Source organism: Cupressus sempervirens, chromosome 3, assembly GCF_028749045.1.
Source record: "Cupressus sempervirens isolate cs-2001-9-10 chromosome 3, ASM2874904v1, whole genome shotgun sequence".
NCBI classification, from domain to species: Eukaryota; Viridiplantae; Streptophyta; class Pinopsida; order Cupressales; family Cupressaceae; genus Cupressus; species Cupressus sempervirens.
This window is the reverse complement of record NC_143120.1, coordinates 149,062,895-149,083,668: the sequence shown is the minus strand read 5'-3', so window position 1 is coordinate 149,083,668 and position 20,774 is coordinate 149,062,895. Positions and strand designations below refer to the sequence as shown.

At 36.8% G+C, this 20,774-nt stretch overlaps 1 protein-coding gene across 1 annotated transcript in view; it reads right to left on the bottom strand.

The window, feature by feature from the left end:
- The window catches only part of PPD6 (thylakoid lumenal protein (Mog1/PsbP/DUF1795-like photosystem II reaction center PsbP family protein)), a 42,821-nt gene extending 22,900 nt beyond the window's left edge, over positions 1-19,921 (bottom strand). Inside the window, 2 exon segments of the mRNA XM_089818727.1 lie at positions 19,508-19,879; positions 19,882-19,921. Coding sequence (XP_089674853.1) covers positions 19,508-19,879; positions 19,882-19,906 — 397 coding nt within the window. The 5' untranslated portion in view covers positions 19,907-19,921.
- Positions 19,922-20,774: the final 853 nt, after the last annotated feature.

Below are 20,774 nucleotides of genomic sequence, written 5' to 3'. Positions count from 1 at the left end.
AGGAGAAAGTTTCCAACACTTAGCCATTTATTCTTCCATGAAGGAGGAATTGTCAACACTTAGCCAGTTTTTCTTCCATGAAGGAGAAACTTCCAACACTGGCATTTTTTCTTCCATGAAGGAGGAATTTCTAACACTTCACCATTTTTGCTTCTATGAAGGACAAATCTCCAACACTTCGCCATTTTTGCTTCCATGAAGGAGAAATTTCCAACACTTAGCCATTTTTGCTTCCATGATTTCTAATTCTCTTGCTCGTGGAAATTTTGAGTGGTCATGGATTTTGTCCATGATGGAAGAATTCCACAACAACCATTTTTTTCCAAGGTGGGATTTTTTGGGTGATCGTGGATTTTGTCCATGACGGAAGAATTTCACAACAACCATTTTTCTTCAAGGCGGGACTTTTTGAGAGATTGTGGATTTTGTCCATGATGGAAGAATTCCGCAACAACAATTTTTCTCCAAGGCTGGATTTTTTGAGAGATCATGGATTTTGTCCCTGATGGAAGAATTCCGCAACAACCATTTTTCTCCAAGGCTAGATTTTTTGAGAGATCGTGGAATCCACGATGGAAGAATTCCGCAACAACCATTTTTCTCCAAGGCTAGATTTTTGAGAGATCGTGGATTTTGTCCATAATGGAAGAATTCCGCAACAACCATTTTTCTCCAAGGCTGGATTTTTTGAGAGATCGTGGATTTTGTCCATGATGGAAGAACTCAGCAACAACCATTTTTCTCCAATGTTGGATTTTTTGAGAGATCGTGGATTTTGTCCATGATGGAAGAATTCCGCAACAACCATTTTTCTCCAAGGCTGGATTTTTTGAGAGATCGTGGATTTTGTCCATGATGGAAGAATTCTGCAACAACCATTTTTCTCTAAGGTAGGATTTTTGAGTGATCTTGGATTTTGTCCACAATGGAAAAATTCCACGACAACCATTTTTCCTATTATTTTCATGCCTTTCTACTTTTGGATATTTCATGGGTGATTCTAGACTTAACCATTTTTTTCTTGATTGACTGTCGTGCTTGCTCATTCTTTTGGATATAGACACATGTACCCTTATCAACCATAGCTCACTTGTTGCAGAAATAGACCTACCAAAAATAGACATTCTAAAAATAGTAAGTTGTCCCAAAGTCAAAATAAGGCCAATCTAAGAGGCAGTGAAATTTACTAAAAATAGACTTTCTAAAAATAGTAAGTTGTCCCAAAGTCAAAATAAGGCCAATCTGAGAGGCAGTGAAATTTACTAAAAATAGACTTACTAAAAATAGACTTTCTAAAAATAGTAAGTCAAGACATTCAATTCTCAAACAAGCAAATAATTTCCATTCTCAAAGCCACGTGTACAACACTTTCCACATCTGGCCAATTTTACCAATTCTCATTTGAAAGAGGGAACTTTAGAAGATTGAGCCCAATACTACCAAGAACTAAAGCCAGAAGGACAAGACCAAGAGACAAAAGGGGGCCCCCCATTTGCAATGGGGCAATGGTGTGAAAAGCCCACAACAGTTCCCACCTATTCCTTGAACTAGAACAGTATCTTCCAAAGGTAGGAAAGAAAAATCCAACCCATTGTCATATCCTTTCTGATCTACTACCTCATCAACTGGCTCATTTGTTGACTTGGGAGGAAATCTCCCTTGGGGTTCTTCATAAGCCTCAAATTCTGGTGGGAATGAAAACTCCTTGAAAGTCGAACATTGATCATATCCTGGGGAAGGGACAATCTCATACCCTGTAACCTTAACATCTTTCTGGTTATTTGATTCATCTATTATGTTTTGGAACAGTTTAGATGCTCTCTTGAATTTTGCACACGCTAACTCCGAATGTTGATCCATCTCATGGAATCTACAATACTTGGACATGGCGGACTCAGCCAAGAATATTCAGTCCACTGGTCTATTATCTGCTAAAGCTTGATTATCAAGTGGCGACACCACATTTCCATTGTTTGGACCCGTATTCCAAGTTCTCCTCTGGTTGGACTGATTGTTGTATCCTTGGTCTTGTGACTGGTTATTACCTTGATAGTTATTGTTTTGGTAGTTCCTTTGATAGCTACCACCTTGGTCATTCCTTTGGTAGTCTCTGTCTTGATAATTTCTTTGATAGCCTCCTTGATAACCTCCACCTTGATTCGGGCAATTATTCCCTTGATTATTTCTTTGGGAACTTTGGAGTTGGTTGTTCTAGTTTCTCAAATAGGTGACTTCTGTAGACAGCTTCTTGACTTGGTCAATCAACTCTTTCATCTCATCCTTTTCTTCTTGCATCCTTGTGGAGGAACTTGCTCCTTGTAGATAAACTGGTACTGATGACGGTGCTTGAGATAATGGAGGCCTCGAGTGTACTACTAGCTGATTTGCAGGCACTTGGTATGCAAGCTGTGGAACCAGATTGTTTGGATATCTTGCACCTTGGGGTTCCATTCCTTGTTGGTCTAATTGCCTTCCTATCTCAATTGCTTTAGTGTAGGCCTCAATTAACATTGTGGGAGCAGGATTCGCCATTCTCGTGAACATAACCGTCTGGTTGTCTAAGGCACTGTAGTATGCTTCCAATGCACCAACTTCTGTCATTGTGTAAGGGGCTTGCAATCTTGTGTAAGCCTTATGGAAACGATCATTGAAGGAACTTATCATCTCCCTATCATGCCTCCTTATGTACACAAATCTTCTATGTAATTCCAGTGGTGTGATGGGCATACCAAACTTTGCAAGAAAGGCTTCCTTGAGTTGAACCCATCCTATTATTGATGATGCTGGTAAATTGACAAACTAGTAATAAGGTTCTTCACTTAGTGAATAAGGGAAAAGCCTACATGCGACATCTTCCTCTTAAATTCTTCTATTGCATAATGCCTCTTGGAATACCTTGATATGCTCGTCCGCTATATGATTAGGGTCATTGACAAAAAACTTGGAGCAGAATACCGCCGGATTCTTTGGTAGATCATGGTATTGTTGGAATAAGAGTGGTGAGGCATTGTTTTGGATCCATGGTGATTGAGCCATTGTTGGTTGATTGATCTGAGCTTGAACTGGCTGATTGACTAGGGTCTGAATCGGTGGATTAACTTGAGCTTGAACTGGTGGACTGCTTGGAGCTTGAACTGGTAGACTACTTGAGGGGCTAGCTAAGTTTGAGGTATCAGCCACCCGACGATTCCTTGGTTTCTTGGGAGATTCTAACACAAGTAAGTCCTCCTCTTGGTGTGGTGTATTTCTCAATATCCTTTGCCTCTTTTCAGATATTAGTCTCTCAAATCTTTCGGGGGAAAAAGACCCAATCTTTCTATCCAGCTTGAAAATGATCCCAACTTGATTGTCTCTAATTCAAGTTCTCTTCAACAATAGCTTGAGCTTGTCTTTGTGCTTTCTTTTCTCTCTCAAGCTTCCTTTCCAATTCTTTTTGATGTTCTAATCTCCTTTGAATTCTCCTTTCAATAGCTCTCGCTTTTCTTTCTTCTTGATTTAGCACGTCAACGGTGTCCAGGTACTCTCTAGTGTTCTCACTTTCCTCCCAAGCAGTTGAGCATAAACATGCTACAATGTGATCTTGAAGTGTTCTCCAAGTTGCTCTAGGCTGATTTGATCTAGGGAGTACCATTCTTCTTCATAATTGAATGTCAATAAATCCTCAAAATGAAATTTTCAGGCCCTCCTTCTAGCGCCAAATAATGTTAATGCAAGTTTTGTATCACTTACATAACATATTAGTAATTGAACATTTGATACAGAGTATCAAACATACAATTCCTCTCTTGAAAAGTTATTGCTCATGGGATATGAGAATAACTCCAATGTTCCTTACTCTTGTGGATACTCACTCAGTTTTATCGATGTGATTTGCTGATAATCACGTAGGCGGCCTTACACTATTCTTTCGAGGAAGACTTGGACTTTGGTGGGATGAAGGTGATGGTGGCTCAGTTTGTGAAATGTGCGGGTGGCAGATAATGTTGATGGCGGTGGTGATGGAGGATGTGTCTGCCAGTGATGATGTTGATGGGAAAGCAATGGTTGTGGAAGGTGAATGGATGTGCGCTGATACTTAACTTACTCCTCTAACTTCCTTCTCTCTAAACTTCAACTACCCAGCTACTCACTATTCTACTCCTACTCCTATGAATGGAAGGTTAGCAAATGGACAAGGATCGAACCTCATGAGAGTTGACCAACGGCCTCACTTCCATAGGTGCAATGATTCAAAGGAATAATAAACTAGTTTACCACACAAAGCTTCCCAACCAGCCGCTAGGATGCTAGTGGTCTAGTATTGATCCCTATCAAACATTTACCAATGCTACCATACAACTATCCATCTACTTCACTCCTACTTAGCAACTTGAAATGAAACCAACTTTAACAACTTGAAAGGAAATCTAACTAAGTGGAAGTAGAAAACATGCAATAATACCTAGTATTCTTGATCAACATGCAAATCGCAACAATGAAAAAGAGAGCAATTTTGGTATTATCTTTGCAACAATTTCTCCAACACTTTACAACTGAGAGCAAATGGCCTTATATAGGGGCCAGAAATACAACGGACGATGGAGATCAAAACAAGATCAACGATCCAAATTGGATCCTCAAAACCCTAATTAGGGTTGTCACCCCATCGGCCAATGAGAAGCTGCCACCTTGTCAATGGACCAATGAAAAAAATGCAAAAAGTGGCAACCAATGAGAAGGCACCAAAATGGTGGCCAATCAGAAATAGACACTTGTCCTATTCTAGAAGAAAGGGAAATTGCCACTTGAGCTTACATCAAATAATCTTCTAATATAAATCTTTCCTTTTCTTTTATTTTCTTAGCTAAGGCAATGAACTTAGCTAGCCTTTCATTAACTTCTTCCATAGGAGGACAAGGTGTGTGCTTTGCTCTGAGTTCCATTGACTTCACCACAGTGCTTGCTGCTTGTAGTATCCTTTCGTGATCCTTCTCATATTCTTTCATAAATCCAATAAAAGCATTGAGAGAGGAAAGGGTGCCCAAATGCTTTTTCTTGATAGCAATCCTTCCTAACTCATCCAACTTCGATCCAAAATCTGTCTCGTTGACATCCTCTTTGCCAAGGGGGATTGTCCTTCCTTTAGTCTATCCTTCATCCGTATCATGTCCACTGTAGCGATATTGGTGTCGATTATTCTCTTCATTTTCGAGAAGAAGGGTCTTTTGGGCATCATATCCTCTTTGTCTTTCTTAGTCTTGTCCGCTTGGTATTCTTACTTGCACTAACATCCTCCATGCTCGTTGCCCTATTACGGGATGGTAGAGTGGTGGACTAGAAGGCAAGTAAAACCAAGGGAAGCAATCCTAAGACTAGAACGAAAGAAGGATGTCAGCTTAAGGACCCCTTGCAACTCTAGATGATGAAAATTCGCCTTAACCAATAATCTTACAGCGACTTTTTGAAATTAGGACTTGACCTTAAGAACTTCAAATCCCTTGCAAATCAGAAATTTATCATGCAATTCACCTCCAAATAAAATTACCCAACCTAGGGCAAAAATTGCAGCCTGTTGCAAAAATCAGAATTTTATCTCCCACAAATTTCGGCTCCCACAAATTTCGCTCCCACAAAATTCGGCTCCCACAAATTTCAGCTCCCACAAATTTCGCCCTCCACAAAATTCGCCAAGCAAGAAGAGTGCAGATCTGCTCTTGCAAAATCACCAACGCCTTGAGAAGGAGAAGTGAGAAGTGAGGAAGAAATGGGAGAGAGGTCTCCTCTTATACCCAACTTTCTTACCCCCAAGCTAGCCGACTTGGACCCTGAGAGCAAGAAAAAACAATAATTAATGCAAAAATTATGGCCCACAATTAAATATTTAGCTAAATATTAATTTTGCTAAAATGAAAATTGCCTTTTAAAATTGCCAATTAGTTCTAAATTGCAAAAGGAAATTAAATGGTGCCTTGGAAATGTTAAATATTTCCATTTAATGAGGATTTAGTAATTAATACGTCATTAAAATTGGATTTTGGCTAACCAAAAGCCATTTTTCAATATTAAATTACCAATTTCATTAAAGGTAAAAAGTTTTCAAGGCAATTTTAATCTATTAAAGCCAATTTTTTGCAATTGTTACCCAAATCGATTTTGCTATGCCAAAATATTTTTTTGACAAAAATAAAATAAAATTTCTTCTAGAGCCAAAAATCGATTTTTTGCAATTTAGCCTCATTTCAACAAAATTAAAATTTTCACCAAAGAAAAATTTGAGATTTTCCAAAACTTAAGTCTAACAAATTTATTTTTTTCTTTTGAAAGATTATTCAAATTTACACAATTATATCCAGATTTTCAAAGGAAAACGTCTAAGTACAAATTTACAATTTTATCTTGCCAAATATTGCTCTTTAAAATTTTGTTAGGCCTAAGGATGAAATTGGTTGCTCTGGAAAATCAAGCAAAGCTAGGTGAAAATAAGCTAAGCCTCCCCAAATTTGTTTTGAAGGTGTCAAGGCATGAAATTTTCAAAACTCAAAAATTTTGGACAACCCAAAAATTTGTCGAGGTGATCAAAAGAAAAAAAAGGGGGTCCCCAAAGAATTTGGGGCGATGGTGTGAGAACCTCACAACAAGTTGGAATTCCATGTTATTGTTTATTGTTTAGTATTTTAGCTATAGACTTATATGAGTATGTCTATTGTTTACATTTCAATATTTTATGTCATTTCATGCATGAAACTTAGAGCCTTTGGGCATTTTAGCTACATTTACACCATATGTTTACCATGAAAGTATTTGAATTTTGTTAATTTGCAATGTATTGAGCTTCTAAAATGTCTATGGCAAATGGTTTATCAATGTTAAGAATTGCACATTTGAAATCTCTCTCTCTCTCTCTCTCTCTCTATATATATATATATATATATAAATATTTCCCTTTTTTTTTATTAGTCATCCCCTGCCGTCCCCTAAAAATTGGCCTTGAACCGTACCTATACCGGAAACATATCCATAGCCCCTAAAACATCCCCATCCCCAAAACTCCATGGAGCATAGCCTAGGGCTTGTACCACTCATTAAATTTATCAAGTTTAGTTGAAATTTGGCTTATTAAGTATTTGATGGTTTGGTCAAGTATTTTCCATCATTATTTTAAATTTTAGATTTTTTGTTTAGTTTGTTTCTTGTTTAAAAAGTAAAATATAATATAAGTTAAAAAACATAGAAAAAAATGAAGGGGGCATTACAATGATATCAAAGCCAATATGTGTGCCAGTTGTGGAATAGTTTGTGATGCAAATCCATGCAAGGGAGTGATAAGGAAATTGGATATTGGTGAAGAAAAGAAAGGACATGAAACCATGAGTGATAGGGTAGAGAGGCAAATCTTTAGAAAATCATTATCCATGAAAACTAGGAGTTGGTCAAGGTATTTCAATGAGAAAGTCCATGGCAAAAGAAAATTACGCTTTGAAGGGAATTTTTGTGAGGTTTTCACATCATTGCCCCATTGCAAATGGGGATCCCATCTTTTTTTGTTGGTAGGTTTAAGTGATTGGGTTAGTGCTAGTAACAATCTAGGATTTTGAGGCCTAATTTTGATAAAATTTGCAAAGTTTGGCTAACTTTGGAAGTCAAATATTAAAGAGAGATTTTGAGCTGTTTTTGGCTAAGTATGGAGACAGATGAAACTCCCCTTCATCCCAAGTCAAGGGAGACGAAGCCTCCTCCCATCTCAAGCGGGTAGAAGAAGCCTCTTCTCATCTCAAAAGAGTACACAAAGAACCTTCGTATCTCATGATTAATAAAGGAAGAAGGAAATAGGGATCCTAGGGGAAGGAGCTTAAAACTCAATTCAAAAGGTCCTAGAATGCTAATGATAAGCCCTCATTATTCTAAGTTGGAGGCCTTGGGCTCATAAAATTGTCTCAAGGATAGTATTTGCAGCCCTTTGTGTAACATGTGGGCAGGCTGTAATTTGAAAAAGATAAGGCCTTAATTAGGCCTCCAAAACCAACACCAAGACTTAAGAAGGACCCAGATTTAAGGGGCAGTGAAAAATACATGTGAACGGGGGCCTTAAAACTCATTGCATTAAGAGATCAAAACTCAAAATGAAGATTCCTTGAATACTAGTTATGGGCTTATCAAGCTAGATCAGGTCCTAAATGATGAAACACATGGACAAGTGGCCTCATAGGCCCCAAATCTAATCATCAAGGTGTCAAGCTGCATTGGAATTTGAAATCTGGACTTAAGCATGAAAATACGACTCTTTGTGAGCCCAAAAGCCAATCAGACCTGAATGTGACATGAGCCAAACCCTGTTCTAAATGTAACGTGTGGACTAAAAATGGACTGATAAAACCTAGATCTGAGATAACAATTATTAAAGTTCAGAAACATGAGCTCTAAACTCAAAGTGCAGGCCCTAATGAGGAAGCGTGTGGCCTTTTTAATGACATTGGGCCCAAAATTCTAGGCAAAGCAACCTTGGAAGATAGCGTATGGGTTGGGGATTGGGTCAGACTTGATTTGAGCCCTTCATAATGGAACATGTGCCCTCATAAGGTCTGTAAATCAAGGTGCCCGGGCCCAAATTCGACCTAGGAAATTAAATATTGGGCACTAAACTCGAGGTGAGATCACCAAATGAAATTTAAATGCTAAAATCAGGCACAAAACTTGATGCAATTGAGGAAGTAAATGGATTAATTAAATTCAGATCCAATGATGCAGAACTTGATGCAACCTTATGCCATTTTAATTTTCCTTGAACTATTGAGCATGGACACAAATTTAATGACAATTGATAATTTAAGAGGTTTCAACCCAGCAAAGGGTTTTTAATTCAAGTTTTCAAGAAATGCATTAAATGCTATGACATCAACTCAAAATTCAAGGTAGCCCCCATTAAATAAGTGATTGCAAGCATTTAAAATCCAAATGTTTTCACAGCTGCACCCCTTATTGAGACGATCCACTATATAAACAAGGCAGTCATTCTTAATTTAGAAAATCATTTTCATTTCAAAAGCAAAGCAAGCTCAGAAAATTTGAACTTCTAGGGGGGCTGATCTGAGAAATTTGTTTCATTCACTGTGATTGCTGAAGAGTAACAGAGTATGATCCATCATTTTTGGCCTACATCTGCAAACCAAGATCAGTCATTCAAAACCATATGTCAGGCAGACATTGTCAAGGAAGTTCCATTTCCACTCATTTAAATTCTGATTTTTGGGATCTCGGGAAGCCTTCACCAGCAAGATAAACTTGGTTGCAGGTCTGATATCAACAATTTTTTCAATAAGATGAAACCTCAATTTCACATTAGGGGCTGGTAGTTAGCACTTTAAATCAAACTGCAGGCTCTAGATTCCGAGGAAGGTAGTTTGATTTCAGCCTTTTATCATAATTTTAGTATCATTTACTGAGGTCCATTTTCATTTTCAGAACTGTATATCAGACTTCATTTTGAATTTTAATTGTATCTTTTCGGTCAAACATAGCATGAAATCAAGTTAGAATAATAGAAATGTAATTAAGTTGTAACTGAGTTAACAAATCAATCGAAGAGGTTAACAGATAAATCAGGAGAGTTAACAGAGCAATCAGATCTGAGAAACTCAGTTAACAGCCTTATCACCTTCTCATGATTGGGAGAGATTTAAGGAGTTGACTGATCCATCTGGTTAGAAAGCTTAGTTAACAAATCAATCTCCTTTTCTGATTTTGAGTTAACTGATTTGTCACCTTTTTTGATTTGTTTATTTAAATTCATCTTTTTCCGCAAATTTAAATCAAGTTAGCATAATAGAAATGTAATTATGGTGTAATGTGTCCAAATAAATCTATTTTGTAAGTCTGATATAAGCATCAAAGGTTCTGGTCTACAGCCTCTAATTTTTCTGTCCAGATTTTATTATGTAAAAAAAAAATCTTATTTATAATGTTTGTTGCAGGCCTAGATATTGAGAGAAGAGCTGAAAACACCACAGGGCCAAGACCTCGAGCCATGTAGATCAAGGTTATGCCAGCAAAGGATAGAATGGGAGATGGGCAAGCAGCTAAAGGAAAGGAAGCTGGGACCATTGAAAATGTTAAAGCAAGAAGGGTGAAATCAAAAGCTCAAGAGATTGATGCAAGAGATAACAGTGAAGAATGAAAAAGGATTCATCAACAATGAGATTGACACATCCAAGAAGGAAACTTAGAAGATCAAGGCATTTGTAGTATGCAAACCCTTCATTATGACACCGACAAAGGTTTGGCATTGGAAGGAAGGCTGAGTTGAAATCTATGAGTTGGAACACCTTGAAGATGATAAGATGTAAGAAGAGCAAGAGAGCCAAGCATGAAACATATGTAAGATGAAGTGATTAAGAATATGATCCATCACAGTTAAAGGCTTAACAATGATTTGTCATCACCAAGTAAGAGGTATCTATCGAGTTTTTAGATGAGTATGCTGAGGTGGCAGCCCTTTGCTCAATCAACAAGGACATGCCAAGAGTCCCATGGAAATGATTAATGAGGTTGTGTCCAGGTACATTTCATGTTAAAGGGAGAATGAGGATGAGCACAATTCCCAAGATGATGAGGTGGCATAGGCCCACATGGCCCTAAATTTGCTCATTGGTTGATGAATAAATATCTGATTCTGATTAGCCCATTCAGCACCAAGTGGCATAGGCCCACATGGTCTTTTATTTGATTGGTTCATAGCAGGATTTGAATTTTTCATTGGTCTGCTAGGTGGTGGCTTCTTCTACAAATGCTCTCTTATTATTGGTTCACTTGCTATTGCACCTTATCTGGTTGTTATGCATTTGAATTTTCTCATTGGTCCTTGGAAATCAATGTAATTTTTCTATTGGCCCACAAGGTGGTGCTTAATTGTAATTGGACAAGCATTTAATATTTGTAATTATGGTTACAGAAACCCTAATTAGGGCTTATGTGGACTAGTATTGGCCCTTGATTTCAAATCAATCTTGGTCATTCATTGTAATTGAGCCCTCTATATAAAGGCTTTCTCACATCGTTTGTAAAGAGAGTTATGTTGGAGAATTGTTGCCAAAATACTACAGAAATTGTTGTTTATTCATTTGTTGTGCTTGCATGGTGGATATATATGATCATTTCAGAGTATTAAATGGTTCTTTGCATCTCTCATTTAGATTAGGATTTTATTTCACGTTGGATAGAAGTTGAAAAGATGGATGGAAGGTTAAGTTTAATGGTGATTGATGAAGCTAGTGTCTATACCTTTTGTTACTTGTTGATTGTAAGTAAAGGTGCACAGCTAGTCTAGGCCTAAATTACAAGTGTTATCTCTATTGGAGATGATCATTTGGATTGCACCTTCATAGAGTATTTGGATGAATATTGACAATGTAAAAATCATTCTTGCATCCTTAGAAGCTCTCACCCTCCTATGCCTATTGATACGGCAAAGCAAGGATTGCTTAGAGGCTCACCCCATCATCAACATTATCTTACATTCCTAGAGTTAGGTAACTTTTTATTTCCTTTGCAAGTTATTTGGTTGGGAGTAGTTGGAGAAGTTGAAGTAGTTGATATCCATTGAATGAATTGCATAAGTCCCTTTGTGATGACCATCATATCACATTATTATAACTGAGTGAAAGTCCACATTAAGAAGAAACCTTGAGGTTCTCATTAGATTACACAATTTAGATACATTGTTTAGCATATAAGCATCCTTATTCAAGACAGAGTTCGAGATTTGGTGTTTCATTGTGAAATACTAAGTATTTGATTCTGTATGTTGTACTGGAATGAAACTCACATCAATAGGAATGAATCAACAATTAAGTTTTATGAAACCAAATCAGAATATGGCTGAAGGAATCAACTCAACTAATAATTAAGTCTTCATCTATCCCCCTTCATAGACTTATTGGGCCAATTTTTGGCAAAGAGAAGAAGGTCAGTTTGAACAAGGGCAATAATCACCACCACAACCAAATGATGAGATGAAAAGATGTCAAGTAGGCATGGAGGGTGTGGCTCATGAATGGAGGTACCATGACGCAATGGCACATAGGCATGTTTCTATTGCTGATCTAAAAGTTTTAGCCAGAAATTTGTAGAGACATTTGATAAGAAGGATCTATAGATTAATTTTAGAGAGATAGCATAGTTGAGGCAAGAGAGTGCACTTGACATTATGTGGCAGAGCTTCAAACTTTATCAGTGACAGTTCCAGATGTGATCAAGAGGAAACTCATTGTGCTATTTGTGGATGATCTAACCAAACCACTCAAGAGTTTGGTGAGGGACATTGATCTGGCTTATTTGTAGGATGCCACTAGAAGAGCTTTGAATCTTGAGGATATAGTGGCCAAGAACAACTTCAGCTCCAAACCTCTTTCAATAGGATAGAAAAAGGAACATTTCCAAAAGTGTTTTCCTCAACCTGAGGTGTTACCTCCAAGGCCTAATAGGAATGAGGGTTGAAAAAATGGGAGGACGAAATTGTGTTTTTGGGTCTCCTGTATGTCATCCATTTCAAATGCACGGAGTCTGTCATGAACAAGAGATTACAATGTTGTTGATAGTGCAGCCACTTATAGTTTCCTCAATAAGAATCTAGTATCCAAGAGAAGACTAGCCATAGAGAAGCTTGAGGAATTCAATGTTATACTTGCAAATGGCTTCACCATTACATGTACCAAGAAAATAGGGCATCTTGACCTCACCTTAAGAAGACACATTATGCTTGATGACTCCAAGTTGATGGATTGGGATATACTAACATGGTTTTGGGTGTATAGCTTCTTTATTCCCTTGAAAAATTCACCCTAAACTATAAAATTGTGGAGATGAATTCAAATTGAAAGAAGAAATAGTTCTTTGAGGAAGTGTGAATAGAGCTACAAGAATTGGTGTGGAAACAAGGATGGAACATTAATTGATGACAAACACAACTCCATCCATAGGCGAGATGTGTTTTATGGCAGTATCCAATCAGTTTAAAATGCTCCATTTAGGGATATCAAGGGGATGCACAAAAGTTTGGTCCAAAGGTATTCAAACTTAGACATGTTTTCAAAGAATGAAAAGGGAGCATAATGAAAAAGAGTAGTGATGGTAAATTGCAAATATGTTGTGAAGAAGTCATAACAAATTCCATGGTCATCATAAATCTCATCTTGGGGACTATTGCTCTCACCATTTCCAGCTATTACACTCCACCATTTGTAATGTCCACATTTGGGATGACCCTCTATTTTGCCCTAGAATCACAAATTCAATAAATAGGGAACATGATATAGTTAGAGATATAACTCTACCCAAAGAATGTGAATCAAGATAGAAACTTGTTGAGATCTTGCAAGCATTTTACACAAATTACTGAAGATACAATATATAAGATCAAACATTATTAGGGTATAAGAACATATGTTCATAATCATTTTAATCATATAACATATCTAATTTGTTATTAGGGTTCGACCATAATGGAATTTGGACAAGGAAACATGAGAAGCTGCCCAATACATCCTCTACCCTAGGCCCAAGAGAAAATATACCATCCCATGTGGTCTTCCACCATCTCATATGAGGTGGTGTACCTAACAAGGGTACCTATAACTGCCCCCCTTCATCATGCCACCCTCATTCAAACTCTTATGATTTACACTCCTTGACTCCACCCCAACAATCACTCACTGTAGAGGTGGGCTGAAGAAACTATACTAGGGGGCCCAAGAGATCCTCTACGCTAGGCCCAAAAGAAGATATATGTAATGTCCCAAATATTGAAAACATGAAATTGCAAAGACAACAGAGACTTGAAAGCATAAATTTGAGATCGAGAATCAATTTCAGATCAATGTGCAACAAAGATAGGCCACCTAATAATCAATATACTACTGAATTTACAATTAGAATACAACCGATATGAATGGACTATGGTCTGATCTCTGATGATTTTGATGATGCTATTGATAAGAATATGGCATTCCTCTAATTTGGTTGTGACTCAAGATTTGCAATTAGGTTGGCTTTCTGAGCAATCACAGATGCACAATAATAATTGTGGAATGGTGCAATTGATATGTAGGTTGTGCAATCCAATGGCTGCAAACAAATATGTGACGAACATTATCGAGCTTCCCAAATCTTTGCAATGACAGTAGTGTAGGCGAATGGAGGCTTGAGACTATGTGCACAATGTAGATAAAAGTGGTACACTGTGATGGAACCCTATTTTTAGGGACTCCATTCTAAGCATTATCCTAGATCTTCTCATTGTTTGATTAATGTGGTTGTTTTATTTTATAAAGTTTTGCAGGATTTGTGAATCGATCGACTATTTTCACTTCTATCTCAACTCTGTTGTTATTTGCCTATTATAGCTGCATCATGGAATTAGGCAACAGGTAGAGTGTTGCTTACAAGGTTGCGATGGTTAGAAAAGCAACTGATATACTTCGGATATTTATAAATATAAGATGTAAAAGGAGAGAGGGGAGATTCATATTGATTCTTATATTTTAAAATTTTTACTTATCTTATGCTTTGTGATGTATTATATTTTTCAATGGGTGAAGAAACGAATTTTTGAACTAAGCCTGTGGATGGTGGATTAATGAGCAAATTTTGCGGTCTGGGTATATTCACAATAGATTGATCATCTATAAGGAATGTCTTTATTGCAATTTTATTTCTGGCATAATTATTTATTTTATATTTCGGAGTTTTAAATTATTATTAAGTTGTGTCCTTTATAAATGATTTTAAATTATTTTCTATAAATATTTTAATATTCAGATAAGTGGATTGGGTCGTTATTGCATTTTAAATTTGATAAACATAGATATTGTGAAATATTTTATTGTTTCCGTATTTATGTCTAATTTGTCTCCGCAGGAGTTAAAGTGCATTTTAGACTAGTTTAAATTGCGTTTATATAATTGATCCCTCGCATCTAAATTATTAAAATTGTTTATAATTAAATATATTAAACTTTATAAAGTTGTATGTCTCAACTTATAATGTTGACTCTGATTACCTATTTAATTAGGCACTGGTCTTTTACTCCTGATTCATAATCCATATGTTGGCAAAAGTCTCATTTCTTGCCTTTGAGGAATTAATATATTCATCTGTTGCATTAATCTATACTTATTCTTTATTTAAAACATTATTTCAATCATTTACCTTTGTTCTCAATTCATAAATCACAAGTTTGAAGTTTTCAATAATTCTTGCCATTTTGAAAGCTTTTGTTGTATTTGTGTTCTAACCGATTTGCTTTAAGCATCTTGGATTTGAGGTTGTTTTCCAGTATCAAGTACACCCACCTCGGTTTTGCAGAACCAAAAGTGCAGGGAACTCGGACCGTGTTGTTCAGTTTTGTCAAGTTGGCCTTGACCGGTTGGATATCCCAGCATCGAGCAGGCAAAGCTCGTAGGATTCCAATCTGCGGTTTTGGGAACCAACAAACTGAAGGAGGTTATTGCATGGAGACCAACATGAATGTGCAAAGATCTAAGGGGCAGTGAGATGCAGGGAAAGTGGATATGTATGGCTATGTATGGGTCACCTCAAAGTTATGTCCAGATTGCATATACTTCAGATGAGTTGATGATCAAACTATTGTCAAGTTTTCACACCATTGCTCCACTACAAATGGGGATCCCCTCTTTTCACTCAATAGTGGGGCAGTTGTCCCAGGTAGTCTTAGTCCAGTGGCAATTTTCAAGTCTTTGAGTCTAAGAGATGAGTTTTAGCAACTTTGACTCACTAGGGAGTCAAGTCAACCCAAAGAGGTGAGTCAGATCCAGGTCAAGCTAGTCAAGGATGTGGAATAGAAGTCAAAAGTTTTGTGATGAAATGAATTGGCCGAAGTCTAAAAGGATGAAGTGAAGATGCAGAACAAGAAGAGATTGAGTTTTAACTATAAAAAAAATGTGTTGATTACTAAAATTTGGCTGAGTCTGAAATTTTTTAGGATCTTCTAAAATCTAGAATCTCCATTATAACTCCTTGAGATCTGAAACCACTCTCCAGCATCCTGACAATATATACATAAAATATAACTTAAAGTATGGGAAAGGAAAGATTACTTAATTGTTATATTTTATATTCCGTCCTCCCACTTGATCCTCTCATTTCCGACCTGCCACATGAGTGTCTGATTTCCAATATTGCTTGCCTTAGTCAGACCACCAATCAGACCCAGATCTAGTAATTGCATTGTTAAACTTGAAACTCGGAGAAACATCACACATCAAGGTGGTTTCAGAGGTGAAAAGGACAAGAGTGTTTGCATGAAGGAAGTTTGAAGCTTGTCTAAACATAGTATGGAATCCACACAATGCTTAGACAAGGCTGTCCAAGCCTAGTGTGGAATCTGCACTTTGTATGGACAGCAGCGTCCAACCCCACCATAAAATCTGCCCTTTGTTGCTAGAGAAAACTTGCCCTCTATATTGTGTTGCTTCATGAGTTCGACCGTTTTGATTTACAGCCAAGCCTTTATCCCATGGAAAATCAGATCTGAAGTGGTGAAAGAAAATCAAATCAGAAATCAAGTCTGAAATAGAAAATTATGTTTTGATGCTAATTTGTGAGTAATTTTTCTTTCATCAAGGTGTCATGTTGAAATCATTTTAACAGTGTTCTAATCGCGTTCGTGATAATCTTTTCAGAAACTTAATACAATTGTCTCCTTTGTTTTGCAAGGTAACTATGAAAGAAGGAGATGGCTTAGAAACAAAAGGGTTATGGAAAGAATCAAAGATGGCTTCCACACTGATAGATCAAGCTCAAGGACTTCAAGGCCAGCCATCCATTGAAGAAGACAAACAAGATGGCTCAAAGTTGAAAATCAGGGTGGATCTGCAAAACTTGGTGAGAACATGAAGAATAGAGATCAAATAACCAAAAGAATTATTAAGGTTACAGGTGGGCAAGAGCTATTCATTGAATTTTCCTAAAAGGAATATGCTCAAGGAGATAATTTCAAATTAAATTATCTGCACTTGATTTCAAATTAAATAGAGCCATTCAGTGCACTGGGAACAACTATAAAAGGTCAATGCCTTGTCATTTCAAAGTGAGAGACTTGTTGAAATTGTTGTTATCATACTGCTGAGATTGTTCATAATTCATTGTTGGTCTTCGTGGCAGATTACTTGTATCATTTTGGAGTTTTGCATGATTTCTTCATTTCCTCACTTATTATAGGATTTTATTTCATGTTGATTAAAAGTAGTGTTTAGTTGAATGGAAGTGATTTTGGATGCATCTTTGTTGAACTCACATAGAGCATACCACTAGCAGCTTGCTGATTGTAAGTTTGCCTTGTGTGGTCAACCAGCATATTGATGAGCTTTACTTCAATGATTCCTTGCACATCAATATGCATCAATTGATGGTGTTAATGGAATGGTAATAGTTGGAACTTTGAACATCTTACCATTACCTTAGGAGATCGCACTAGTTTGGTTGATGTCAATGGCTAACCTAAGTCTAGTAGAGTCACAAAGACATTCATCATCTCTTGCATTCTAGGAGTAGAATAGCTTTCTCAACCTTTATCCTTTGCAGTTTGTTTGGTTAGGAGTGGTTGAAGTAGTTGATGTCCAGTGAATGAACAATGTAAGTCTCCTTGTGATACCCAACATATTACATCATTACAACTGAGTGAAAGTCCACAATAAGAAGGAACCTTGGGGTTGTCTCATTTGATCACACAATTTATATACATTGCTTAGCATATGAGCTTCTTTGTTCAAGAGAGAGTTAGAGATTTGGGGTTTCATTTGGAATACTAAGTATTTGATTCTGCATGTTGAAGTGGTCATAAAATTCACATCAATGCAAACAATCCTTGGTCACACCGTATTTATATTGCTGTATGACAATGTTATACTATGAATGTTGTTGTAGATCAAAGGTATGAATTATTGATGCAACCACATAATTATAGAGGTGGAACAAATTCTCTGTATTGCAAATGACAGATGATATATTTGCCGAGTAGTTATCACCAATAATCCAAAGTGCTGATATTGATGCTATCCTGCAATGAAGATTACAATGTATATTCGCAGGTCTAGGCTAAATGTAATCAAGGATATTGACTAAAAATCTGATGCAATGTGCAAAGCTCCATAGGAGTACCAATTTTTGGTACTAACAAATGATTTAAGAATGCTTGTTAAGGTGCTTTTTTTCATTGAATTCCATTTATTCATATGAACTAGAGGTAAGACCTCCCTATTTATGGGTTAGAAACAATATCGATTGCACAATGAATATTTTACCTAGTTACATATAGCTTACTAACCATGAAAAAAGTATGGATTTGCAAATTTTATATGGTCATTTCTATTATGTGCGGGATTTGTGTTTACCAAAAGTTATATATTGGGGTTGCACATGAGTAGAGTAAGCTCCAAGTACTGGTGGAGTGACAAGCCCTTCTATCTATTGGCATGGAACGTTGTGTTTTCCTTTCGGCATGACTTATTGCACACTGCAATAATGCAATAATGCATAATGGGCACAATCTTGTGATTTCAGACTAAGAGGACAAATGAGGATCTGGCTAATGAACTGACAGTTTTTAAGATCCAGAGCTTGGCTTATTCTATGACGATATTGATTGATCAAATGACAAATCATTTACTATTGCACCATTTGTATTTATTTGAATTTCTTTTCCTTGAGGAGCTACCCCTTAATTAAAACGCCTCTGAACACTGACCTGACTTGTCCGCATTCAGATTTCAATAAGGATTTCATTGTCAATTGTTCACTATAAGAGGAAGGGGCTCTAGGTAAATTGGCAGTCCAACCTGTAATGGGAGCATTCGAAACTCCCCACCTAAGTCCAAATTTTATTGATTCCGATAAAAAGGGATAGTTTGAAGCACATTCCAAACTTGTGGTAGTAGTAGAATAGGTTACAATTCTAAATAAAATTCTTGCTGTACAATAAATGCTTGACTTGACAAGTGTAACTGTACAGTTCTTATTTGAAAAAACGTATGTATCTGTCAGGGAAAAAATGCTGCTGATTGATTTTTAGAGAAGAGACTTGCCAATGTATAAAAGTCATTAAGATGACAACTAGCAAATTAACTAACCTCCAAGTTGTTAATGCTAAAAAAATATGAGGTCCCATCTTAATACGGGAAATATGTTATAAACCTTGCTTCCAATTGTTGCAGGAACCTATATCATTAATACTACCGAACGGGCTTAGCTCTTTCCAAAATATATTTCCCTTTCTCTAAGTTGAACTACCATCATATAAAAGTGGAGCTAATTACACTCTTGGATCCACTAGTCGACGACCAATTTTAGGAGTAAAGCACTCTAAAGGCTCAACTTTCCTGGAAACGCAGACAAATTGAATTGGGTTTTCTATTAACCAATTTAATCTTCTGGCGAATTCCACTACTCTCCCAAAAATCTCATAAAGCATGACTGACCAAAATTATCAAAGAGTTTGGGAATAGGTATCAGAATTTCCTACCGGCACGCAGAGCTGGAGTGTCCTTGTTGGTAGCCTTGAATTGCACGAAACCTGCATTGGAAGGAGCAGGGGGAAGGTAGGAGCCCACCTGAATGTCCTTGGCCTCAGCTTCCTGAGACTGCAACCCATACAACAATGCCCACATAGCTCCAGCACTTTCCAGGCATATTTGTCTTCTACTTCTGGTTGCTTCACACTGCACTCGATCTACTGCCACCCTCTTACTTTTCTTGTTCTTGCTTAAAGGAATACTGGACTCTCGAAGATTGCAAGGAGTATAAATGAAGCGCGCAATTGGTTTGCATTTACAAAGACCAGAAACACCGATTGTTCTCGCTGTTTCCATGCTCTCATTATCCAAGTTCCCAACATAACTGCTATGCAACAATATCCATTCATAAGGAGTCAAATTTTAGCATCACGTTGGCTAACGTCGCATATATTAGTGACAAATTTGTGTAATTGAAAAAGGAAACAACGTCCCCTTAAGATTAATCTAGTATTGTCCATTCAGGTATAGAGAACAAGGCATTACACACATTAGTGCTAATTAGTGCTAATGAGGATAAATATTTTGGTTATTTTTAGGAAAGTAATTAAAGAAAGTAGGGTTACAGTGAAGATTATTATATTTATATTGATAGATGTCTTGTATGGGGATCCATTAATGGGAAGTTGTCACTCCTCTTGTCAAAAATTGTTGACGGCTTGTTCTAGACCTAATTTTCACTTTTTATGGTTATATTTTGTCACAAATGCATCTTGTGTGTGTTGTTTTAGTCTTGACTTTTTATTTTCATTGGAGAGGTGGCTACTGTTATGCTTGGAGAGGTGGTGACGTGTGTCTCACCCTTCCCACCTTTTACATTTTGCATTTGTAAGACAAAAGCAACTTGGCTTTGCAAGATATTGGGAGATAATGAGTATTTAATGAAATGTACCAACTTTGTTTTTCATGGCTATGACTATTGGTTTGTGGGTTTCAACTAAATACTTTTGGCATTGTTATTTTTAATCTCAATATTGTTTGTGTTCAAGGGGATTTTGGTTGTGCTGTAGAGATTTTGATTGGCGAGGAGGGCAAAAACAGAAAACTTTGTCAGGGTTTTGTTGACTCTTTTCTATTTGGTTGTTTGTTGCATTATTGTTTTTTTAATTTTATGTGGAAAAGAAACTCAATTAGAAAGAAGGTTTTTAAAATTGGCCAAATTCTTTTGATAATTTTAAAATAAAATTTATGTATGTGGTTAAGAAGTGCATATATTTA